The 17,967-nt window shown below is 38.7% G+C and overlaps 1 protein-coding gene across 3 annotated transcripts in view; it reads right to left on the reverse strand.

The window, feature by feature from the left end:
- Nucleotides 1-17,967, reverse strand: part of LOC143464607 (dynein axonemal heavy chain 5-like) — a 30,099-nt gene that overhangs the window by 5,546 nt on the left and 6,586 nt on the right. For 2 of the 3 annotated variants that reach the window (XM_076962484.1, XM_076962486.1), the window contains exons 11-68: nt 17,374-17,589; nt 17,093-17,286; nt 16,849-16,991; nt 16,523-16,723; nt 16,173-16,360; nt 15,849-16,020; nt 15,593-15,738; nt 15,325-15,441; nt 15,087-15,226; nt 14,831-14,946; nt 14,428-14,627; nt 13,965-14,291; nt 13,642-13,843; nt 13,288-13,523; nt 12,884-13,102; nt 12,605-12,710; nt 12,248-12,443; nt 11,984-12,131; nt 11,748-11,894; nt 11,531-11,676; nt 11,272-11,425; nt 10,847-11,010; nt 10,387-10,543; nt 9,979-10,191; nt 9,594-9,818; nt 9,294-9,466; nt 9,030-9,208; nt 8,790-8,938; nt 8,435-8,571; nt 8,248-8,344; nt 7,942-8,128; nt 7,622-7,831; nt 7,210-7,420; nt 6,814-7,027; nt 6,541-6,652; nt 6,280-6,423; nt 6,003-6,119; nt 5,772-5,905; nt 5,572-5,682; nt 5,331-5,453; nt 5,108-5,200; nt 4,857-5,021; nt 4,554-4,691; nt 4,361-4,479; nt 4,082-4,285; nt 3,773-3,912; nt 3,566-3,705; nt 3,285-3,419; nt 3,074-3,197; nt 2,809-2,966; nt 2,546-2,662; nt 2,155-2,337; nt 1,848-2,047; nt 1,475-1,676; nt 1,179-1,346; nt 890-1,009; nt 334-547; nt 89-192 (exon numbers count right to left, since the gene is read on the reverse strand). In XM_076962484.1, the coding sequence (XP_076818599.1) occupies nt 89-192; nt 334-547; nt 890-1,009; nt 1,179-1,346; nt 1,475-1,676; nt 1,848-2,047; nt 2,155-2,337; nt 2,546-2,662; nt 2,809-2,966; nt 3,074-3,197; nt 3,285-3,419; nt 3,566-3,705; nt 3,773-3,912; nt 4,082-4,285; nt 4,361-4,479; nt 4,554-4,691; nt 4,857-5,021; nt 5,108-5,200; nt 5,331-5,453; nt 5,572-5,682; nt 5,772-5,905; nt 6,003-6,119; nt 6,280-6,423; nt 6,541-6,652; nt 6,814-7,027; nt 7,210-7,420; nt 7,622-7,831; nt 7,942-8,128; nt 8,248-8,344; nt 8,435-8,571; nt 8,790-8,938; nt 9,030-9,208; nt 9,294-9,466; nt 9,594-9,818; nt 9,979-10,191; nt 10,387-10,543; nt 10,847-11,010; nt 11,272-11,425; nt 11,531-11,676; nt 11,748-11,894; nt 11,984-12,131; nt 12,248-12,443; nt 12,605-12,710; nt 12,884-13,102; nt 13,288-13,523; nt 13,642-13,843; nt 13,965-14,291; nt 14,428-14,627; nt 14,831-14,946; nt 15,087-15,226; nt 15,325-15,441; nt 15,593-15,738; nt 15,849-16,020; nt 16,173-16,360; nt 16,523-16,723; nt 16,849-16,991; nt 17,093-17,286; nt 17,374-17,589 (9,495 nt within the window). The remainder of the gene's footprint in view (nt 1-88; nt 193-333; nt 548-889; nt 1,010-1,178; nt 1,347-1,474; nt 1,677-1,847; nt 2,048-2,154; nt 2,338-2,545; nt 2,663-2,808; nt 2,967-3,073; nt 3,198-3,284; nt 3,420-3,565; nt 3,706-3,772; nt 3,913-4,081; nt 4,286-4,360; nt 4,480-4,553; nt 4,692-4,856; nt 5,022-5,107; nt 5,201-5,330; nt 5,454-5,571; nt 5,683-5,771; nt 5,906-6,002; nt 6,120-6,279; nt 6,424-6,540; nt 6,653-6,813; nt 7,028-7,209; nt 7,421-7,621; nt 7,832-7,941; nt 8,129-8,247; nt 8,345-8,434; nt 8,572-8,789; nt 8,939-9,029; nt 9,209-9,293; nt 9,467-9,593; nt 9,819-9,978; nt 10,192-10,386; nt 10,544-10,846; nt 11,011-11,271; nt 11,426-11,530; nt 11,677-11,747; nt 11,895-11,983; nt 12,132-12,247; nt 12,444-12,604; nt 12,711-12,883; nt 13,103-13,287; nt 13,524-13,641; nt 13,844-13,964; nt 14,292-14,427; nt 14,628-14,830; nt 14,947-15,086; nt 15,227-15,324; nt 15,442-15,592; nt 15,739-15,848; nt 16,021-16,172; nt 16,361-16,522; nt 16,724-16,848; nt 16,992-17,092; nt 17,287-17,373; nt 17,590-17,967) is intronic. The other variant, XM_076962485.1, reaches the window with a different exon arrangement.

Raw genomic sequence — 17,967 nt, forward strand, 5'->3', positions numbered from 1 at the left:
TATAACGCATTGGTTATGATAATAATTAATTTATTGTTTATGTCTTTAAGCTCATTTTCCGATTAATCGCCCCATAACTATCTGCTACCTGTAAATTCCATTCGGTGATGGTGGCTGAGTCGGCGAGCATGTCAATCAGGTTAAGTCCGTCGCTATATGGTATCCTTCGGGTTCTCATTTCACTTTGCCAATCTATCAACAAAAATGAAAATCTTATAATAATCTATTATAAGAGTTTTCGCTAAGTGCGTACAGCAGCAGTTTGCACCGGAAATTTGTTCCTGTTTCATGTGTCCATTATGACTGCAAGCAAACGTTTCAATACTAACTCACTTCCCAAAAGGAGACCTCGGAATTCTTGGTTAAAGGGTCCAGCGTAAGAAAGGAAGGCGGTTGCCATAAGCACGTCTCCAACCAATCTTCTTGTCTGCGCAGTGAACTCTTTGCTTTGAGCCGTCCACCGCTCCTTTTCGCCACCGAGAACGCTTATTAGGGAGGTTGCTGTTTGCATTTTATGACGACATGCCTCAGCACTAGCTGTTAGTTCCTGGAAAAATTGGTCAAGATGGTAATTTTTAAGCTTGCAGACAAGAAGCAGATTTCCACTGTTAAACAAGCCATGTCTATTAAGGTACAAGTAGGCTATGTATTGTCTGTAAAACTAATTTGTACGTTTGCATGTATTTGCAACAACATAGAAAAAATTTATACTATATATATGTATATGTTGCGCATTACATGTTGGTTAGAAACCTATACGAGCAAATACTTACGAGATAACTCAGTCTTATTTTTCCAATAGTATGCTTGTAAAAAGACAAAGTTGTTGGGTATTTACGAAAGATAACTATATAAATGTAGGCTTTTAAGGTGACTAAATTCGCATTACCTGTTTTTCTTTCATGGCGGCATCGTATCTCGCTTGAACAACGGCAAGTTCCCGATTTTTTTCCGCCAGTTCTTCCTCAGCAGCTTGAAGATCTTGCATAGCTGTATTATAGCGAGCTTCCTGCAGTCGACAAAGCACAATTATTATAAAGTCAATGACGCACTTGTGGAAAACATTATTTACTGAACTCAACATCACAAAATAAGACAATGTTTTTTGACAATGATGTTTGTGTATAAATACTAAACAGATTCATGAAAATCAATCAATCAGTTCGGTTTGTATTTACCTGCACGGCTAGATTAGCCTTAAGCGGAAGCACTTCTTTGTTAATGACATAAAAATTCGCCATTGCTTGAGTCCAAGAGCAAAGTCCTGCAACGTTCCCACAAACCCGGGCAGCAACGTCCATGTTGTAATCTGGTGCGTCAAAGTAAGGCTTCATGAGCCCTACCACCTATCATGAAGCCAAGAAATATGCAATGTGTAGGCAGAACCCTAGTGACGTATTTATAAAACCGTTTTATGCAAAATGTGTCTCTTACAACAACTAACAAATTGAGTGAAGCAATCAAGTAAACTTACTTCATCATTGATGGAATCCTTGTTGAAGTTCTGCAGTTTCGTGAGAAAACCAGATTCAGTCATCATCTTTAGTGCTTCGCCCCAAGACGGCTTAATTATGTTTGGCCGCTCGGAATCAGCACTCACAGAGTCCAATCGACGCTGAAAAAGAATGAGAACGCAGTCCATGATCCTCATTATTAAGTTTGGAGGGTGACCCAACCTGGAGAACAAAAACTCAGCATTGAATTTTAAACATTTATAAGTGCCAGGGTTAAATGAAATGTTTCTGTAAGTACACCATAGTATCGAGTGTCATTAACCTCAAACTTGTAAAAAGTATCCAAAACATTGATGACATCTTTAAATTAAATTTTGAAATCACACAGTTTACCGTCTAACAGTAGCTATATCTGCAGGTTGAATCGTCTTCAGGGCATTTTCGGCCTGTTCCAGAGCCGGTTTTGCCTCAAGTAGTTTCTCTTCAGCTTTAACCTTATCAACTGCTATCGCATCAACGATATGCTGCGCTTTATCTTTCACTTTTTGAACTTCTTGCTTCACTTTTGCTGCTGCTTGGGCCTGGCTTGTAACCTGCAAAGCACAATTAACGCTGGTCAACATGATCGTTAGTTCTTGCTTTGATTCATTTACGGAAGCAAAAGTGTTGTCTTCTGCAGATTCTTGTTGCGGTTACGTACCTCTTCTAGAATCTTTTGTGCGTGTCGATTAGCAACTTCAAGCTCTTTCTCCTTCTCAACGAGTTCTTCACTTAAAATTTGCACGGAACGACCGGCCTCTTGCAGCTTTTCCAAGCCCATTTGCATGCGATTGGCTTGTTCGTTTAGCTCTGTTTCTTTCTGAGTGTAGATTTCCTTATAACCCTGTTAAAATATAATTACATATCAAACTAGAATACCGATGGCGACAGCATACTTTTTGCCAACAAAATTACTGATACGTCGGCATCATAGTTACATTTCTGTAAATTTATTACGATTGTGTAAAGCAGTAGGAAGGTCTGGTATAGCAATGCGATATTATGCAACCTACGAAACGGTAAAAGAATCACTGAATCCATTTTCTACAAACCTGTATGAATGACAAGTAGGACTTCGGTGTGACGTGCGTGGATCTTCTGAACCGTTGGAAATAATCATTGCACGTGATTGCCACTTCATCGTGATATGTTCCCATCGCCTCTTGCACCTGATTATCAAAATAATTCGAATACATAACTAGAAAAAAAATTAAATAGAAACATTAAATGAGTTGTACCCAGTCTAGTCCGGAGTCCGCTGTTTTGCATATAGGCCTATAAGCAAAATAGATTCAACTTAGCAACTCCATTCTACCTGTTTCTTAACTACAGCTGAGCACTTGATCTCATAGGCGTGCAGAAAATGTGTGGATACGGCAATCAATGCGTCCTTGGGCCATCGCTGGAACCAATCCATGGTGCAGCCTGATATCAAGGCGGGGAACTTGAGTGAGCGATTCCGAAATTTTTCTCCTGCAAATGGAAAGATGAATATGTTGACAATTTACCTAGTCTAAAATTTTTCTTTCATCAAATTCTTCTTAATATGTATTTTAAGCAGGGGCGTAGGCTATACTGACCGACTGGAGAGAAGCATAGCACAACGTGAAGGTATTGCCGAACTCTAGTCATGAAGTAATCATAGAGATTCTCGTTGGTCGGCGGTCGTCGAGGAAATTCTTTTTTCATTATTGGTATGAGTTCCTGTGGCCAGAGAAAAATTGATAGTGTCATTACACGCAGTCGTGGATGAATGTTTTATTTACGCTGTACAAACTTTCGGTTTATTACCTGCAGAATTTCGTCCATCTCATCTCTAGCAAACAGATTTGGTACTTCCCCGGACGATAGAACGTTGTTCATGTACTCAAGAAAAGATTCTTCTTTGATCTCATTGTCCGTGAATATAAACGTAACTCCCTTCCCCTGTTAGGTAAGTAGAAAAAAATAAAAGCTTCAGTTTTATCAGTTTATAAAAGCAAAAGCAAAAGGTCGAAAAAACTTGCAAAAACTACAAATTTGTATCGTACAATCGTATGTAAAACGACCCAACATCACGATCAGGCTCTTACGTGTAATCCGGCATTTCGATACAAGATCTTCAAGTCGTCCATTAAATTTCCAGTGTTGTATGACCTTGACAATGTGATTTGGAAAGTCGAGTATCCAGCAATAAACGACGCTAACTTTGTAAGACTTTGTTTTCCAGATCCTGGATTACAATTTGTAAATTTTTATCTGGAAAAATTATGGTCAGGAAGTAAAGACATTTAACCAACCTCCAACACCGACAAGAAGAGCGTTGCCTCTGGGTGTTCCAATTATCCTTGATATTTTCATGAGATGAATCATCGCATCACGGAAGAAAACCAAATCCATCTTTGATCCTCGAATCGTTTCGTTCATTTGTTCCATGTAACTATAAGACAATCAAAACAGAATATTTAGGATTATTTGTTATTCACCAACCTGTCGTTGCAATAAATTGTCATCACATAAAATTCTGAAGTAATATAGTATAACGCCTATTACCAATCCTCCTTAATATTCCTTCGTCCAATTTGGATATGACAAATAGTGTAACTTACGATGCCAGTTTCTCCTCCAGAAATTCAAAAGACGGAATAGGGTCGTAAATTTTGGGCGCAGAGAAATCAAAATCGTCTGGTTCGTCTCCAGTTGGCTCAGGCGGTTCTCGAAGGAAGTCAACAAAGTAAGGCTCACATTCGACCATGGAACCGTATTCCTGGCCCAGTTCCATTGACGCGACTGCAGTCATTGACTTGTCAAACCTACAAATGACAAAAAACGTTTTCTCTGACTTATTCCTTGGAAACCTATTGCTAGTGACCAAACGGAAGCGTTACCAGTTCCTGTCGTCTTGATTGGTGAACCTATCTGAGATAACTCTTGTGCATTCGTGCTTCCAAAGCTGCATCAGTTTAGACTTTGAATCCACCACTTCACTGAGAGCTTTCAGCATACCCTATAAAACCAAGAAGGTTAAATATTTCTGGCAATAAAGCGTTGAAGGCCATGGAAAATTTTATGTTTCAATACCTGCCAGATTCTGCTGAGATCACGTAAGTTAAAAACGTAATGGAACTTTGCAGGAGTTGGAAGCATTTTCGTCTTTGTAGTTTGCCATAGTTTTCGAGTTAGTGGTACCAGCCGTTCAAGTAGATTTATGATATCCTTCTAACATCAAAGGAACATATATTAGCAACAACGGGAAATGTAAAACAGGGTTTAACACCCTACCAGCAACCCAAATCCGACGTTAATGGGCTTGCAAAAACTATGTCATTGTACGATACGGACGACAACGCATTACCTCTTTGAACAAATATAATTCATACTCACCGAAAATCCCCTCTCGGCACAGAAATGACCGCATCCAATCACTCCAAATATTTTGTCAATGGATGGGTTGGAAGGCAAAGTGCAGTTGAAGATTGCAAACTGCCGCTTAAGACGTTGTGGAATATCGTTTCGACCACCTCCAGGATGAATCATGGCAGCAATGAACTGTACACAATAATTTAAGTATGTGGGGTCTAAGTATGATGAGTTAAGCGAGAATTTTTTTCCTGGGCGGTGGAGAGCTTGCTTACCTGCATGTCCTCTATGTTGGTAAAATCACCAGGTTTGTCCAAGTTGTAAAAACCATTGTTTTCTAATAGCTGCCTGACAATTTCGTTGGTGATCTATACGCGTAGAGTAAATTGCAAAAAAATGATTGAGAGAGATGTGAGAAATATTAGCCGTAACATGGCATAACATGGCATTACATCGCTATAGGAGCGCATCTGCTTTCATTTCAATTACTAGTCTTACCTGGTCACCCCATTCGTTGATGACGGGCATGTTTATGTCATCCACGAAAACTGTCATTTTCTTACCAGCCGGAGGTCCATAAGTGCTACCCATCCTCTTTTCAACGTAGCTTTCTATGGTCCTCTGTAAGGCAAAAAATAAGAAAATCGTAATGAAACGTTCAGGAAATGATATGATTCAAAAGATATAATAAAAGATGAATAAAAAAAAACTTTCACGGTAATCGATTTCATTTAAACACCTGGAACATCATGGGAGTTGTTGCACTTGAGAAGTTCATGTTCTTTGAGAGATGCTCCTCCGGGTTGTGGGAAGACAGAAAACCCTTGACCATCACAGTTTTGGCGGTACCCTAAAATATTCCCATGGTTTTGCAGAACGTGTACGATACAAAACAGTAACATCTAAAGCGTTAAAGTATTTTAGATGTGGCGCTTATACCTGCTCGCCAATCAAGAGAACACCTTTGCCTTGCTTGGCACATGCTCTAATGAGGAAATCAGCACGAACATTATCAACATTGGGAACCAATATGGAACCATATTCCGGAGTGGAATCAGGTGGATAATGATAATCTTAAAATGAGAAAAATAGACAGTTCCTTTTTATATATAATGATAAAAAAGTAATAGAGGTGCTTAAGCAAAAAATAAGACAACAAAAAATGCTTGCCTGCAACCCTTGTAGCCCAATGGGCCCATTTTCCTTCTTCATCAACAAGATAATCGAAGATAGTGTCTTCCGCGTCAACTGCCACCTCAGGAAGACTTAGATCTAATCCTTCAGTTTCTAAAGAGAAATAAATGACGTCAGTGTTCAGAAAATAACAAACATCAATCAACAATGAACTTTTTATTTGTTGCTAAGTTATTCTTAAACGATAGCAAGTGTATTTGAAACGGTATTTAGAGTCTTATGATTCCTCCGAAAGACAAACTGCAAAGATTACCAGTCATAAAAGTTTGCAATTTTCGTCTGTCATCCAGCTCCAACAAAGCTCCAATACTCCACATTAAAGTAAAAACAAATATTTTGTTAAGTTGATCCTGTGAAGTATCTCGCTTTTCGTGCAGAACCAATCCATCCATCAACACTGCAACATAAAGAGTACTTGGCAAAGCGTATAGATGCTACGTTAAATATACGAGGAAATGTTGAAGTTGCTGGCAAATCGTACACTCGCTAAACGAGAACGAGAAACACTTTTTACCTATACATTGTCGAATGATGAAGGCTTCCAGGACATCCATTTTGAAAATAAGATTTTGAACTGCGTATCTATAAATCACTGCAAAACATCTTTCAAAGAGTCTCCATATAATCTGTAACGTATACTGTTAATAAACAAGCAAGGAAGTAAGTAAAGTTAAGTCAAACGTTGAAGTTGTTTAAAGATAAATCTAAAGACCGAACACAATTGCTAACGTAAATAATTAATGAAAAAAGCTCTTGTATTCAACAGAACCGAAGAGTATGCTGATACCTCTGCCTCGCTTTCTGGCCTTGTTTTGAGCCAGGCCTGCAATATCGGACTCCAGTCCAAAACAGAGGAGCTCATAAAGACCATTCCGTTTCTGGAAACCGTTGCAGGTGAAGCGTTATCAATGTTGTGGGGTTCGAAGATAATTTTACAATTAGGAGCCATCGGGATTCTGTCACCATTTGCCAAGGTCAGGGTTTTGTTGTCATCCAGCACACTGAACGCAAAAGTTAGATTAGTAGTGTATTCTGTGGTAAGTATAACTGACTTTAAAATGTAGTATGCTACAGTAACGATGTAACTTGTAAGATACTGGGTCTTCAGACATCATCTTAAAATTTCTTAATATACAGAACACATATTTTTGGCAACCGATGTCTTTTTAATTTCGGTCAATACCTGTTCAAGTTTTCTATCCAAATTGTATCTACCGGTCCATCCAGAACAAGCCAAACGTGTTCGCCCTTTTTAGCACGCAGTGTCCTCCTCCATAGTGTGCTGAAGATTCCATCCGTCCAGTCATTGGTTGCAACATCCAATCTTCCAAACATCTGAGGAGCTGTAATTGCTTTTGGATTCATTCTCATCTCCCGATGAGGTTGGCCACAGTCTGCACACATCAAAACATGTGTACATTTACTTACGATTTAAATCACATAAACACTTGTATTAGTAAAATTGCAATGGGGTGGATCTTCAAGGATTTTCTTACTATCTTTTAACTGGTTAGCACTAAGCCTACGCTCCCCAAGCGATTATAAATGCTTCACATAGCAGTTATAAATTCGAACGGATGATATTTTGACCTCACCAGTCATCGCTTTCATAAGAATGTGAATACAACTTGTTTTTCCTCCACCACTCGGTCCGAGTGCCATCATGCCATGCCTGACACGCTGTGTTTCAAACAACTGGATCACTTTGAGCACCCATGGCGGATGATGCACCAATCCGGTCTCTTCTACCCTGTTCTTGATGGCAGCCTCCAAATCCGGATAGCCTCCCTTGTCGAGAGTAATGCCTGTCAGTAGAAAGCTTTAGATTACAAGACACAGTCAGTGGAATTAGATAATGGATTTCCGTGACATTATAACTTAGGAAAAACAACCGAATTTTAAAAAATCTGCTCACCGGGAAACAAATCGCCAATCAGTGATAAAAACAGTGGCTCATCTTCATCGATAAGTTTAGAAAGATTCATGTCCCTCAGCACTCTCATCACAGTCATGTTCTCCGTGTCGTCAGGGTTGGCTCGCTTGGCAGCTCCAAGTGTCCGTAGTACGGATAAGATGTTACGCAAGCCGAAGTCATAATGAACCTAATCCGTCAAAGATTATTTTCAGTGAAAAATTAAAGTCTTCCTTCTAAAGCTTATGTTGATTGATAGTAGTCATTATTTTCTTACAAAAGGTGTAATTAGGTTTTACTTGATGTTACCTGCTTGGTAAGTTGTTCTTCACACAGCTTGTACAGAATGTAAAACTTGCGAGCAAGCACAATATTATCGATAAATCCTACCGCAGCTAGCTTAACCCTGATACAGAAAACAAGCATACAATATAGCCTATTATTAAATACGAGTTCTAAAGATATTAGTTAGAGGAGACAAATACTTGACACACACCTAATAATGATTTGACGATCAGGCACCATCATAGCAACGTTGCGGAAATGAATTTTCAGATTTTCAGGGAGTTCCTGTCTTCCAGCATAGCCTGGGTTCATGGTGAGGAAAATACCGAATTCTGGATTCAAGTTAACCTGTGCATAAATATGCATAAATTTCAGTAATTTTTAAATAGCCGATTTTGCAATTTAACATATTTTGAATATTGTTAACTTGGTAAATTGAAGAGATAGTTCAGGTGAACGTGATTATAACTAAGTAAAACAATAAGACCGGTTTTAAAAGCGTTCGTAGAGAGAAAACACACAAACATAAGTAAAAAAGAAGGTTGCAAAGAGTTTAAAGTACTAACTTCATCGCCATCAGTGAAAATGAACTTTTTCTTTCTCTCTTTTTTGGCTTGCAAGACCACAGCAATTTGCTGAGCAGCAACAGACAACACAGGTAGTTCAATTCTGTTAAATTCGTCAAAGCAGCCCCAAGACCCGGATTGCGCAAGTCCTACGTGAAACGTAAAATTTCATAAGTAAACTTTTCATATTCTTTACAGCACCTCAATCTGTTACTTATAACGCAGCGAAGCAAAGCATACCTTTGAAAATTCGTCCGAGGCCTCTGAAATCCATCTGGTCAGAACAATTGAAGACAACCACATACTTGCCAAGAGCTTTCCCCATATCTTTTGTAGTTTCAGTCTTTCCAGTACCAGCAGGCCCGGCTGGCGCACCACCCATACTCATGCCAAGTGCTTGGGCCAATGTAATGTAGCACCTTTGCGTGTATAAAAAGCGAAAACTTATTCAGAGTCTATGTACAGTATTTATACCATGTTTACTTTATTTGCTACATGTAATACCTGTCTGTAAGAGGAGTGATTACTAATCTTTCTGTGCAGCCTAGAAACTCGTTTTGGTAGATGAAGTCAACATCTGTGATAGAAGCAATTGTCTTGTCTCTGTCCTCATCAAAATAGAAACGACATTGCTTTTGCCAGTCGAAGTCGGTTGGACTTTTGATGTTTTTCTTAACCTAGAATGACATATAAGTCAGTGTAAGCACATGCAAGATGGCCTAAAGCGCAATGCTAACGATATGTCAGGTCAGTAACAAAAGTTGGCTGCCTTAATATTATACAGGTTGAACAGAGACTACTCACCAGTTCATCAAAAATATCTCTTTGATGGACATGAATGGTGATAAGTGTCTCATATTTCGTCCTCTCGGTTTTCGTCAGATCTTGGGTGGTCATGTTAATCAAGGTGTTCAGAAGGTCCAAGAAGGCCTTGTTGGTTGTTTGCATGATTTTTCGATCGTATTTTGCATTTGACAGTGCCTCTGTTGCATCTTTAGTCCAGATCAATTGAATACCCAGTACGCCAACCTATCCGTTAAACAAAATATTAAAAATATAGAATGCAGGGGCAAACATTTATATAGCTTGTGTGCTGTAAACATGTAAGCATGTGCTTGGTGTAACTAAAGATTTGGTTCATCTTCAATTCACTGCATTGCTCCATCAGTAATACAAGAATTAACCTTACCTGAGCGGGAAAGGTGTTCAGAAAATTTATAAGCATAAAGCTCGGATCTTGTATGGCCATATAAGCTGTTCGGATGATGCCGTGAACCGATAGCCTGGATTTGTCAAGCAAGTGCTGCAGCCAAATTTCTACATTGCCTTCTGCGAGTACATGTTGAACCAAGTCGATCGTTTCGCCTTCTTTGGATGATATAGCCAGTATGCGGTCGTAGATCTGCACAAGAATGTTAACAACTTATTATATTATGTAGTTCAGAACACTTCAACCTTCATGTACACTACTTCATAAGCTTACACATCGAAATCCATTCCTAAAGCTTTTAACAAGCAAAGAAGTAAAGAACACGATAGTGTTTTGTCGCTTGGTCAACCGGAACAAATTTCCAAACGTGTATGCGGTAAATCTAACCTTATCGTGGAATCGAACTGTCTTTATATTGTCAAAGACATTCAGTAAATGAGCCTGGATGGTGTGCGAGTCGCTGGCCTGTCCCAGAATTTCAAGCAAGGCCGGATCCGATACAAAGAAAAATCGAGGAAAAAGAAGTCGCTTCTTTTCCAGGTAACTACAGAAAAGCATTTATTAAATTTCAAGTACTGAATATAGACATGTAAATTACTCACTCATTAAAAGTTATCTGTAAAATGTAGTGGCTTAACTATAAATGTGGAATTAATTTTAGTTACATTATTTTGCTATTAGCAGACTAAACTTAAGAATTGAATATTAAAATATTCCTGCATATTTAATAAATATTCTGAATTTTAATAAATATCCTGAATAAATATTCCCGCATATTTATTATTAATAAATTAGGTTAAAATAAATTGCCGACGCAACTTGAAGATTTATGTAAAAGTCGACACACCCTGTCAATGACTTCTGACACAGCTCAAGTTGCTCCAAAAGATGAGGAAGAAGCTGTTGCATGGTTTCATCGCCAACACAACATGGCACAACCTTGACGGTCTCATGTGCTCTGGTCATAATTCGAACCCAGGACTTGTCTATGTTTGAAAATCGCTTTGCTTCCTAAATTGAGCAACATGGATGTATATAAAAGAATAAATTCTGTACAAGTTCGTTGTTTGCGTTTTTAGTCTCACCAATGTCGCATAAAGTTTACTCTCATGTAAATAACAATCAAAATGATTTTTAAAAGCAACATGGAAACACCATACAATGTTCGTATTGTGCTTTAACGCTACTAATAGGCTCTTTCTTTTCATATTCTTATTTTTACACTTTTCTTTATATATGCCTTATTTATATTTATTTTTTTATTTTTGGTACCTTTGGCAACTGTTTAGCAATATCTCCTCCAACAAAGACAGCTTCCAAATACACCCAAAGATTCTGCACAGTCATCCAATTTTCGATAATCTCAGTGGTGTTGGTAAGATTCTGGACCCACTTTTGGATGCGTGAACGGAACGGAGCGTTGTATCTGCAAACATATTCGAAGATAAAACTTGGACGCCATGAGTTTATAAGGGCAACGTAAACAACAGATCCCTTACTTTTATGCCTTGACCCACAACGTGAGCTTTACCTGTTGCTCATTAAAGAGCTTAAGATCATGAGGCTGTCCTCTATAGCGGTAACTATCTCGCTGGTGTGATCACCCCGCAACAGTAGTTCACCTCTGTTTTTGAACGATGCGAAGACGAATTCGTGACTGTCCCACTCAGCAACCACCTTGAAACAATACATTAACATTGTTCAAGTCCAACAATGCTAACCAGCTGTTACTGAAAAGTTCTATTCACTTGTTTTAGCTTGGCTTCGATGTCTTTTTCTTTCACAGCAGCGATGCAAATGTCTTCGATGTCTTCTTTAAATTCCAGTAAGGGAGCCTCCATTATGCCACGGAGAGTAAACGCATCGTTTTCTACGTCAAAAGTGTGTTTTGTGACCTAAAACCACAACAGCGTTAGATAGCAAAGCTTTTAAACGATGATCCGATTACAGTCAGTCATAAAAGTTACAAAATGCTTTATCTTACAGCTGATATGCGTTCCCAATGTCTCTCTTTCATCGCTTTGTTCGACATGAGTTCCAACAATGGACAAGTCTCGCTAAAATCGTCAATCTTTTTCTTAAGTTCTTGGAAGGCCTGCCATTCGCGTAATCCTCTTGGCAATTTTCGACACCTATAGTGAAGAGCAAATAATAATTAAGAAGCAAAAATTTAAAGCATTATTGATCACAAAGCAGCAATGTTTCAAAAACCGAGGAACCCGTACAAGATGCAACTCAAAATATTTACCTGTTTTGGAATTCACTGAGTTCATCGTTAATTTTCTCTATGTCAATCTCAGACCACATGATGTCATAGTAACCGTTGACAGTCTCTATGACATTGTTGTAGAGACCGTAGAGTTTTTGAAGTAAGCTGAGTTGGCGACGTATCTCATGCAACTCTGGGTAAGGTGTAATTGGAAGACCGAACAATTCTTCTCCGCCTAGAAACATGAGTTTGGCCATGACTTTTTATCTGGTAATTCTGTCATCATGATTTATGTGGTACTGTATGTGGTAAATATCGATTTACTTAAAATTAATTGTTGTTTGTAAATTTTTCTTGGCAAATGTTGGTATTGAAGTAATTGTAATTTTTTCGTACCAGAGTATGTGTTGTACTTTCTCCAGATAGTGTCGAATCTATTCTGGAATATAATCAACCTGTCGCTGGCTTCCTGCGGAGGAACTCCCTCAACCATAGGACCATCCTTACATGCGATAAAATAAAATACATTTAGTCACAATGTCGTAACTGAAAACTATTAATCAGCTAAGAACCATTCATACAAGTAGAAAAAACGTGCATATATGGTTACTTGAATAATGAAATGGTCCTACCTGTTGCTGTTGTAATTAATTTGACAAAAAAGACTACTCTTACCTTGTGGTAATCAGTGAAGAATGTTTTGCAGTCGCCTTGGAATTGTTCAATGTTACTTATCAATTCTCCTCTGAAATTAGGTTGTATCTCCATCAGGTGATGCTGTTGCTCAGTTGCTTGCGTAAGCACGAGCTCCAATGCGTAACGAAGCGTGTCAACTCTCTCGGATTCTTCCTTGGGCACAGCTAGATCGAACTTGTTATGAATGCTGTAGCTCGTCTGAAAATACATTCGTCTCAAAAATGTTCAATAGGTTAAATTAGGTTATTTTGATTGGAAGAACTGTTTAACGTTAATCACAACTCCTGCCAAACAGTACTTTCTTCTTATGTGAGTCATTTACAATTATACGAGGCAAGCTTTGCTTGCTTCTAAAGGTACAAATAGCAAGAAAAACTATTTACCTCAATTGGTATGATGTTCATGTCGATGTCGATCTGTCGTTCCCTTATTTCCTTAAGACTTCCCATCACTATACGGATGTCATCCAGATCCTTCACAGGGCGAGTCATGCGCTTTGTGACGTCATCAATAAAAGCAAAGATTTCTTCCATTTTCGCTCGGTACTTAATGTTGCAATGCTTTCCGTAAAACGCCATCCAGTTCTTGCATTCGGTAACCAGGGCTAGCTTAAGGTCCTCTGCAAGCACCAAAGTCAGTCAGTCAATTAATTAGTTCAACCAAAGTTGTAAAAATTGCAAGGCCGCTTGTAGAAAAATAGACATCATTAGATGCCCGAAATCAGCAAGGTTTCGCACCTGTAAACAAAGCAATTGATCCCACAACTAGATACTGTGGCTCGGAGTTGATCTGATCGATGAGCATTTTGTAAGAGATGATGTTCTGCTCAAACTCATCAACGGTTGGTGACCTTTCGTGAAGATCGGCCAGCACTGTATCTTTATCCAGCTTCCACACATGATGGTAACGTTCAAACTCCTCCAATACGCTGTGGACCTCCTAAATATTTGGCAAAGTTTCCAAAAATTACCCCTATATGCTTAGACTTGATTTTACCCGAACATGCTTATAATCATTTAGACATGGCAAAACTCACAAATAGCAAAACAACAAGACTAACCTTTGCTGTGGAATTAATGCAGCTGCATAATTGTTTGTATAACTTGCTGACATCCTTGTTTTCCCGAATCGCTTTATAGTAGTTCTTCGATTGAGTCTTGATGTCAAGGACTGCTGGTTGTGAGGTGAGCTCGACAAGAGACATCTTGCTCACACTCCTGCTCAATGACGCATTGACAAGAGAGGTTGCTCCTACAGACTTGTTTGTCTGCGTTTGTGAGGTTAGCAAGGTTCCGGATGCGAAGGTTGTCGCTGAAATGGAAGACTCGGAGAAACAGCTCACACTTCCAACGCTCTGACGTCTCTTATCCCCTGCCGTGTTGCTTTTCTGATTCGATGAATTATTACTAATGTTATGTAAGATCGGTTTAATTAATAAACTAAGCGCAATACATTACAGTTGATAAAATGTCTTTATAAAATGTGGTAGATTGTATTTCTCCATGCATGACAGCAATGCTTACTGGAGATATGCGTTCCTTGTTCCATTGCGACACCCCACGCATAACCAGCAATATGTATTCTGCCGCACGAGTGATAGCAAGTTGCACTTCTTCCAGTTTCGGGCTCATTCCGATTTGCGGAATCGCCAACACCGCGTTTGACCGGAGAAGTGGAACCAGTCGTGAACTGGACTTACCATGAACTTGGGTACTCGTACCAGCTGTAAAGCATGATGCTATATTTCAAATCTTTTTATCTTCACGAGGCTTTAATTTTTACTGCGTAACATTCCGTTATTAAAATACTACCATAATGTAACTATATTAAACAAAATATTTCTCATAAGCATTAATTTAAGAGGCGAATCGATGAGTTGCTGAGTAAAATAGAAGCTTTACGCTTTACAAAATTCTAACAGCTTACAGATATATCTTTGCAAGCTGGGTGATATGATGCGTTTACGTAGGGCTTCCAAAGTGCTTTTGATCACTTTCAAAAGAGCGTCAATGTTTCGGTGGTTGAAATAGCAAAGCAGTTCCCTAAGAAAATAGATCAATTCTTATTAATGTATTTTGAAAAATGTTAGTGCTTCTACAAACCAATGCATCGTTACAAAAATATAAATGCAGCAATCTTACACTGCTGCAGAAATTCAAGTTTAAATTCCAAATCAACTTACTTGGCTTCTTCTTCCATTATCTGCACAATATCTTTCTTCCCCTTTTTACGAGCACTTGCACCACGTGACACAGGGGTTATCGATGATGACCGATTAATTGGCGGGCTTGGTGACCCATCCTGTACAGTATCATCAACATCCTGAAAGGTTTGAAATATAATAAACTCAAAATAAAAGGTGAGTTTAAATGGTTGGAATGTTCAAATGGTGGACCAAGCTAGTGCGAACGCTTCGTTACCTGGTTTTCTGATTTCTGTCCACCAAAATCAAGAAGCATATCAATTAATTCATTAGTTGCTTCCTCTACAAGTTTGGACTTTGTTTGAAGTGTTATAGCTCCTGTTGTACACAGATCCTAAAACGTGGAAACACAAATTTTTTTGAGATGCGAAAGAGACGTTGCACGAAATTTAAATACCAAAAACTAAAAATTAACGTTTCTAAAATATTTTATATTTTACTGCCAGTTATAATTTTTATAAGCACTCAAGAAAGTCAGTATATACCTTAGTGGCTTGCACAAAATCAGTGATAGTCATTGGCTGGTCTGTTGGAAGCTCAACCAACTTGGTTTTCGCCATATCGGCAAGGACGGCTTCGATGCGGAATTCGACAAGGTCGGTGACTCGATCCAAAAGCAAATCCAGTTCAGCTAAAATAATTACAAAAAGCACATCACGAACCGACGCCTTGTAACAAATCTGCAGAGGTTTTCTTCATACCACGTCGTCTAACATCAAAGGTGCAACAGGTTGAGCATACCAAGAGCCTGGTGGGCGTCTTCAATGTATCGATCGATCCTAACACTGGTCCAGCTTAGCACGGTGAGACCTGGTTCTAGAGCATCGTCCAACTTTGCTACGTGTGGACCCATCATTGGTTCTATGGCTGGAAGTATCTTCCGTCGCACTCGAAGATTTTCGTTCAAGAGATGCTACAGTATGATGTTTTAACAATCCATTTAGGCTCATTTGTATAAGGCTACAACGGCATTGCCGAAATGAAGGGTATAACAAACGCTGTAACCCTAAAACCTAATCAGTGGGTAGATCGTACAACTAACACGAAACAACAAAATACACTCACGTTCAACTTGTTGCTATGGTCCTTCAGTTGTGCTTGTTTCTGTTGAATCTTCACAGCAGTCAACGGTATGTCCAGGTCCAGTCTTCTCATGCAATCAGTTTCTTTAATCAGAGTGAGGATCATCGGATCGAAGTTGACGTAAAGTTCATTAGTGTCAGGATGGCGAACCAGAAGTGAAGCTTGAAGACCTACGTGAATATTTATAAAAATAAAAGCCTGGAAAGCTTGAAAGTATTACCAACCAAACATTTTAATAGTATGCAGCAGTATACTGAGCTTTGAAAATACCAAGAAAATATCAAAATATAATTTCCATGCAATCAAATGAAAATCGATAAAACATAACGTACCGGCTTTAGCGTTGTCAACCTGTCGAATCCAGCCTCTGTGGTAGAGAACTTCAAATTCGAGTAACACCTTTGCCACTTTGTTGTAGTTCCTGATGATGCGTTTTGCTTCAGATCCCTTTAAAAGATGCGGAGCCTCCTGCTGGAAGAGGTCCATCGGTTCTTGGATCCTCCGATACAACTGTCTCGCCCACATAATCTTCCCTAAGACATGATAAAAAGAGAAGTGTTGAAAAGGTGAACACCGACCGGTGAAAATGATTTCAACTTCAACAGTGATTATTGCCGATTTAGGATGAGGCTGCACGTCGAAAGATTATAACTCAAACCTGCTATAGGTGGAGTATCCCTGGGAATTGAAGGTTCGTTACGTTGTTTGGTGTATATCCTTGAAATAGCATCCACGTCTCGTCCGTAATTGGACAAAATATTCTGATATTTCTCCTCGATGTTTAAGTCAGGGATGTCCAGCCTAATAAAAACGTGGCGTCGTATTAAAAACAGTACAAACAAGATTATTATGCTTGTATAGAAAAAAGATTTTATAATTCAAGCGGAATCTCGTCGAAATACCTTTCAAACTTTCTCAGTAGCAAAACCGCACTGGCTGTGGTGTAAAGTCTCTCAAACTTTTGATTAATAAATGCAATAATTTGGTTGTGAAGGTCGTTAATGTTGTTGTTGAAATCGTCAAAATCATTGTCAAAGTCTGCATGTCGTTGATCAAGCGCGTTGTAAGGCTTTTTGCGCATGTTAGTAACAATTACCTAAACAGAGAGGTACTATTCGGATATGAAGAATGTAATTTGTAACTTAGTGAAGAAAAATATTCTAAAAAGTGATCAGCACTGTACCTGATATTTTCCAACCATTGGTTCCAATCCTTCAATTTTTGATTTTTCAAGAGCTGAGTATACTCGTATTGTGTCAAACATGCTGAGAATTTTTTGCAGCCTTCTTTCAAACGCGACAAACTTGCCAAAGATTAACATCTCGCTTACGTCGAAGTTTCTCTCGTTTGGAGTTTCCTCCAGGCGCTGTTTGGTTTTTTGAAAGCATTTCTGATATTCCTACACGGGAAAATAATGATGAAACCATGTTCATTTAACAAAATTTTCTTTTAAAAGAGATGGATTTCTGACTGAGATACGTATAGGCAAAAGTGAATGACAAGAACTGGAAAACAAAAAAGACAAGGAACTTCTATTAGAAGATCCGAAAAAGCTAACTAGGCCCAGTATATGGAAACACGACTTCCAACTCTCTATATTCATTAAATATCAACGCTTTAAATTTGCCATTGGCAACTCAACGTGTGGCTATCAGTGGCGAGTACAAACTTGCCAATGAATGAGTTCATAAGGCGAAGTCGTATATTTTCTGCGCTATGTAACACTTAAGTAAATAACAGACGTAGTTTTATTGACTTTTCTAGCTAACATTTTATT

Source organism: Clavelina lepadiformis, chromosome 7 (assembly GCF_947623445.1).
Source record: "Clavelina lepadiformis chromosome 7, kaClaLepa1.1, whole genome shotgun sequence".
NCBI lineage: Eukaryota > Metazoa > Chordata > Ascidiacea > Aplousobranchia > Clavelinidae > Clavelina > Clavelina lepadiformis.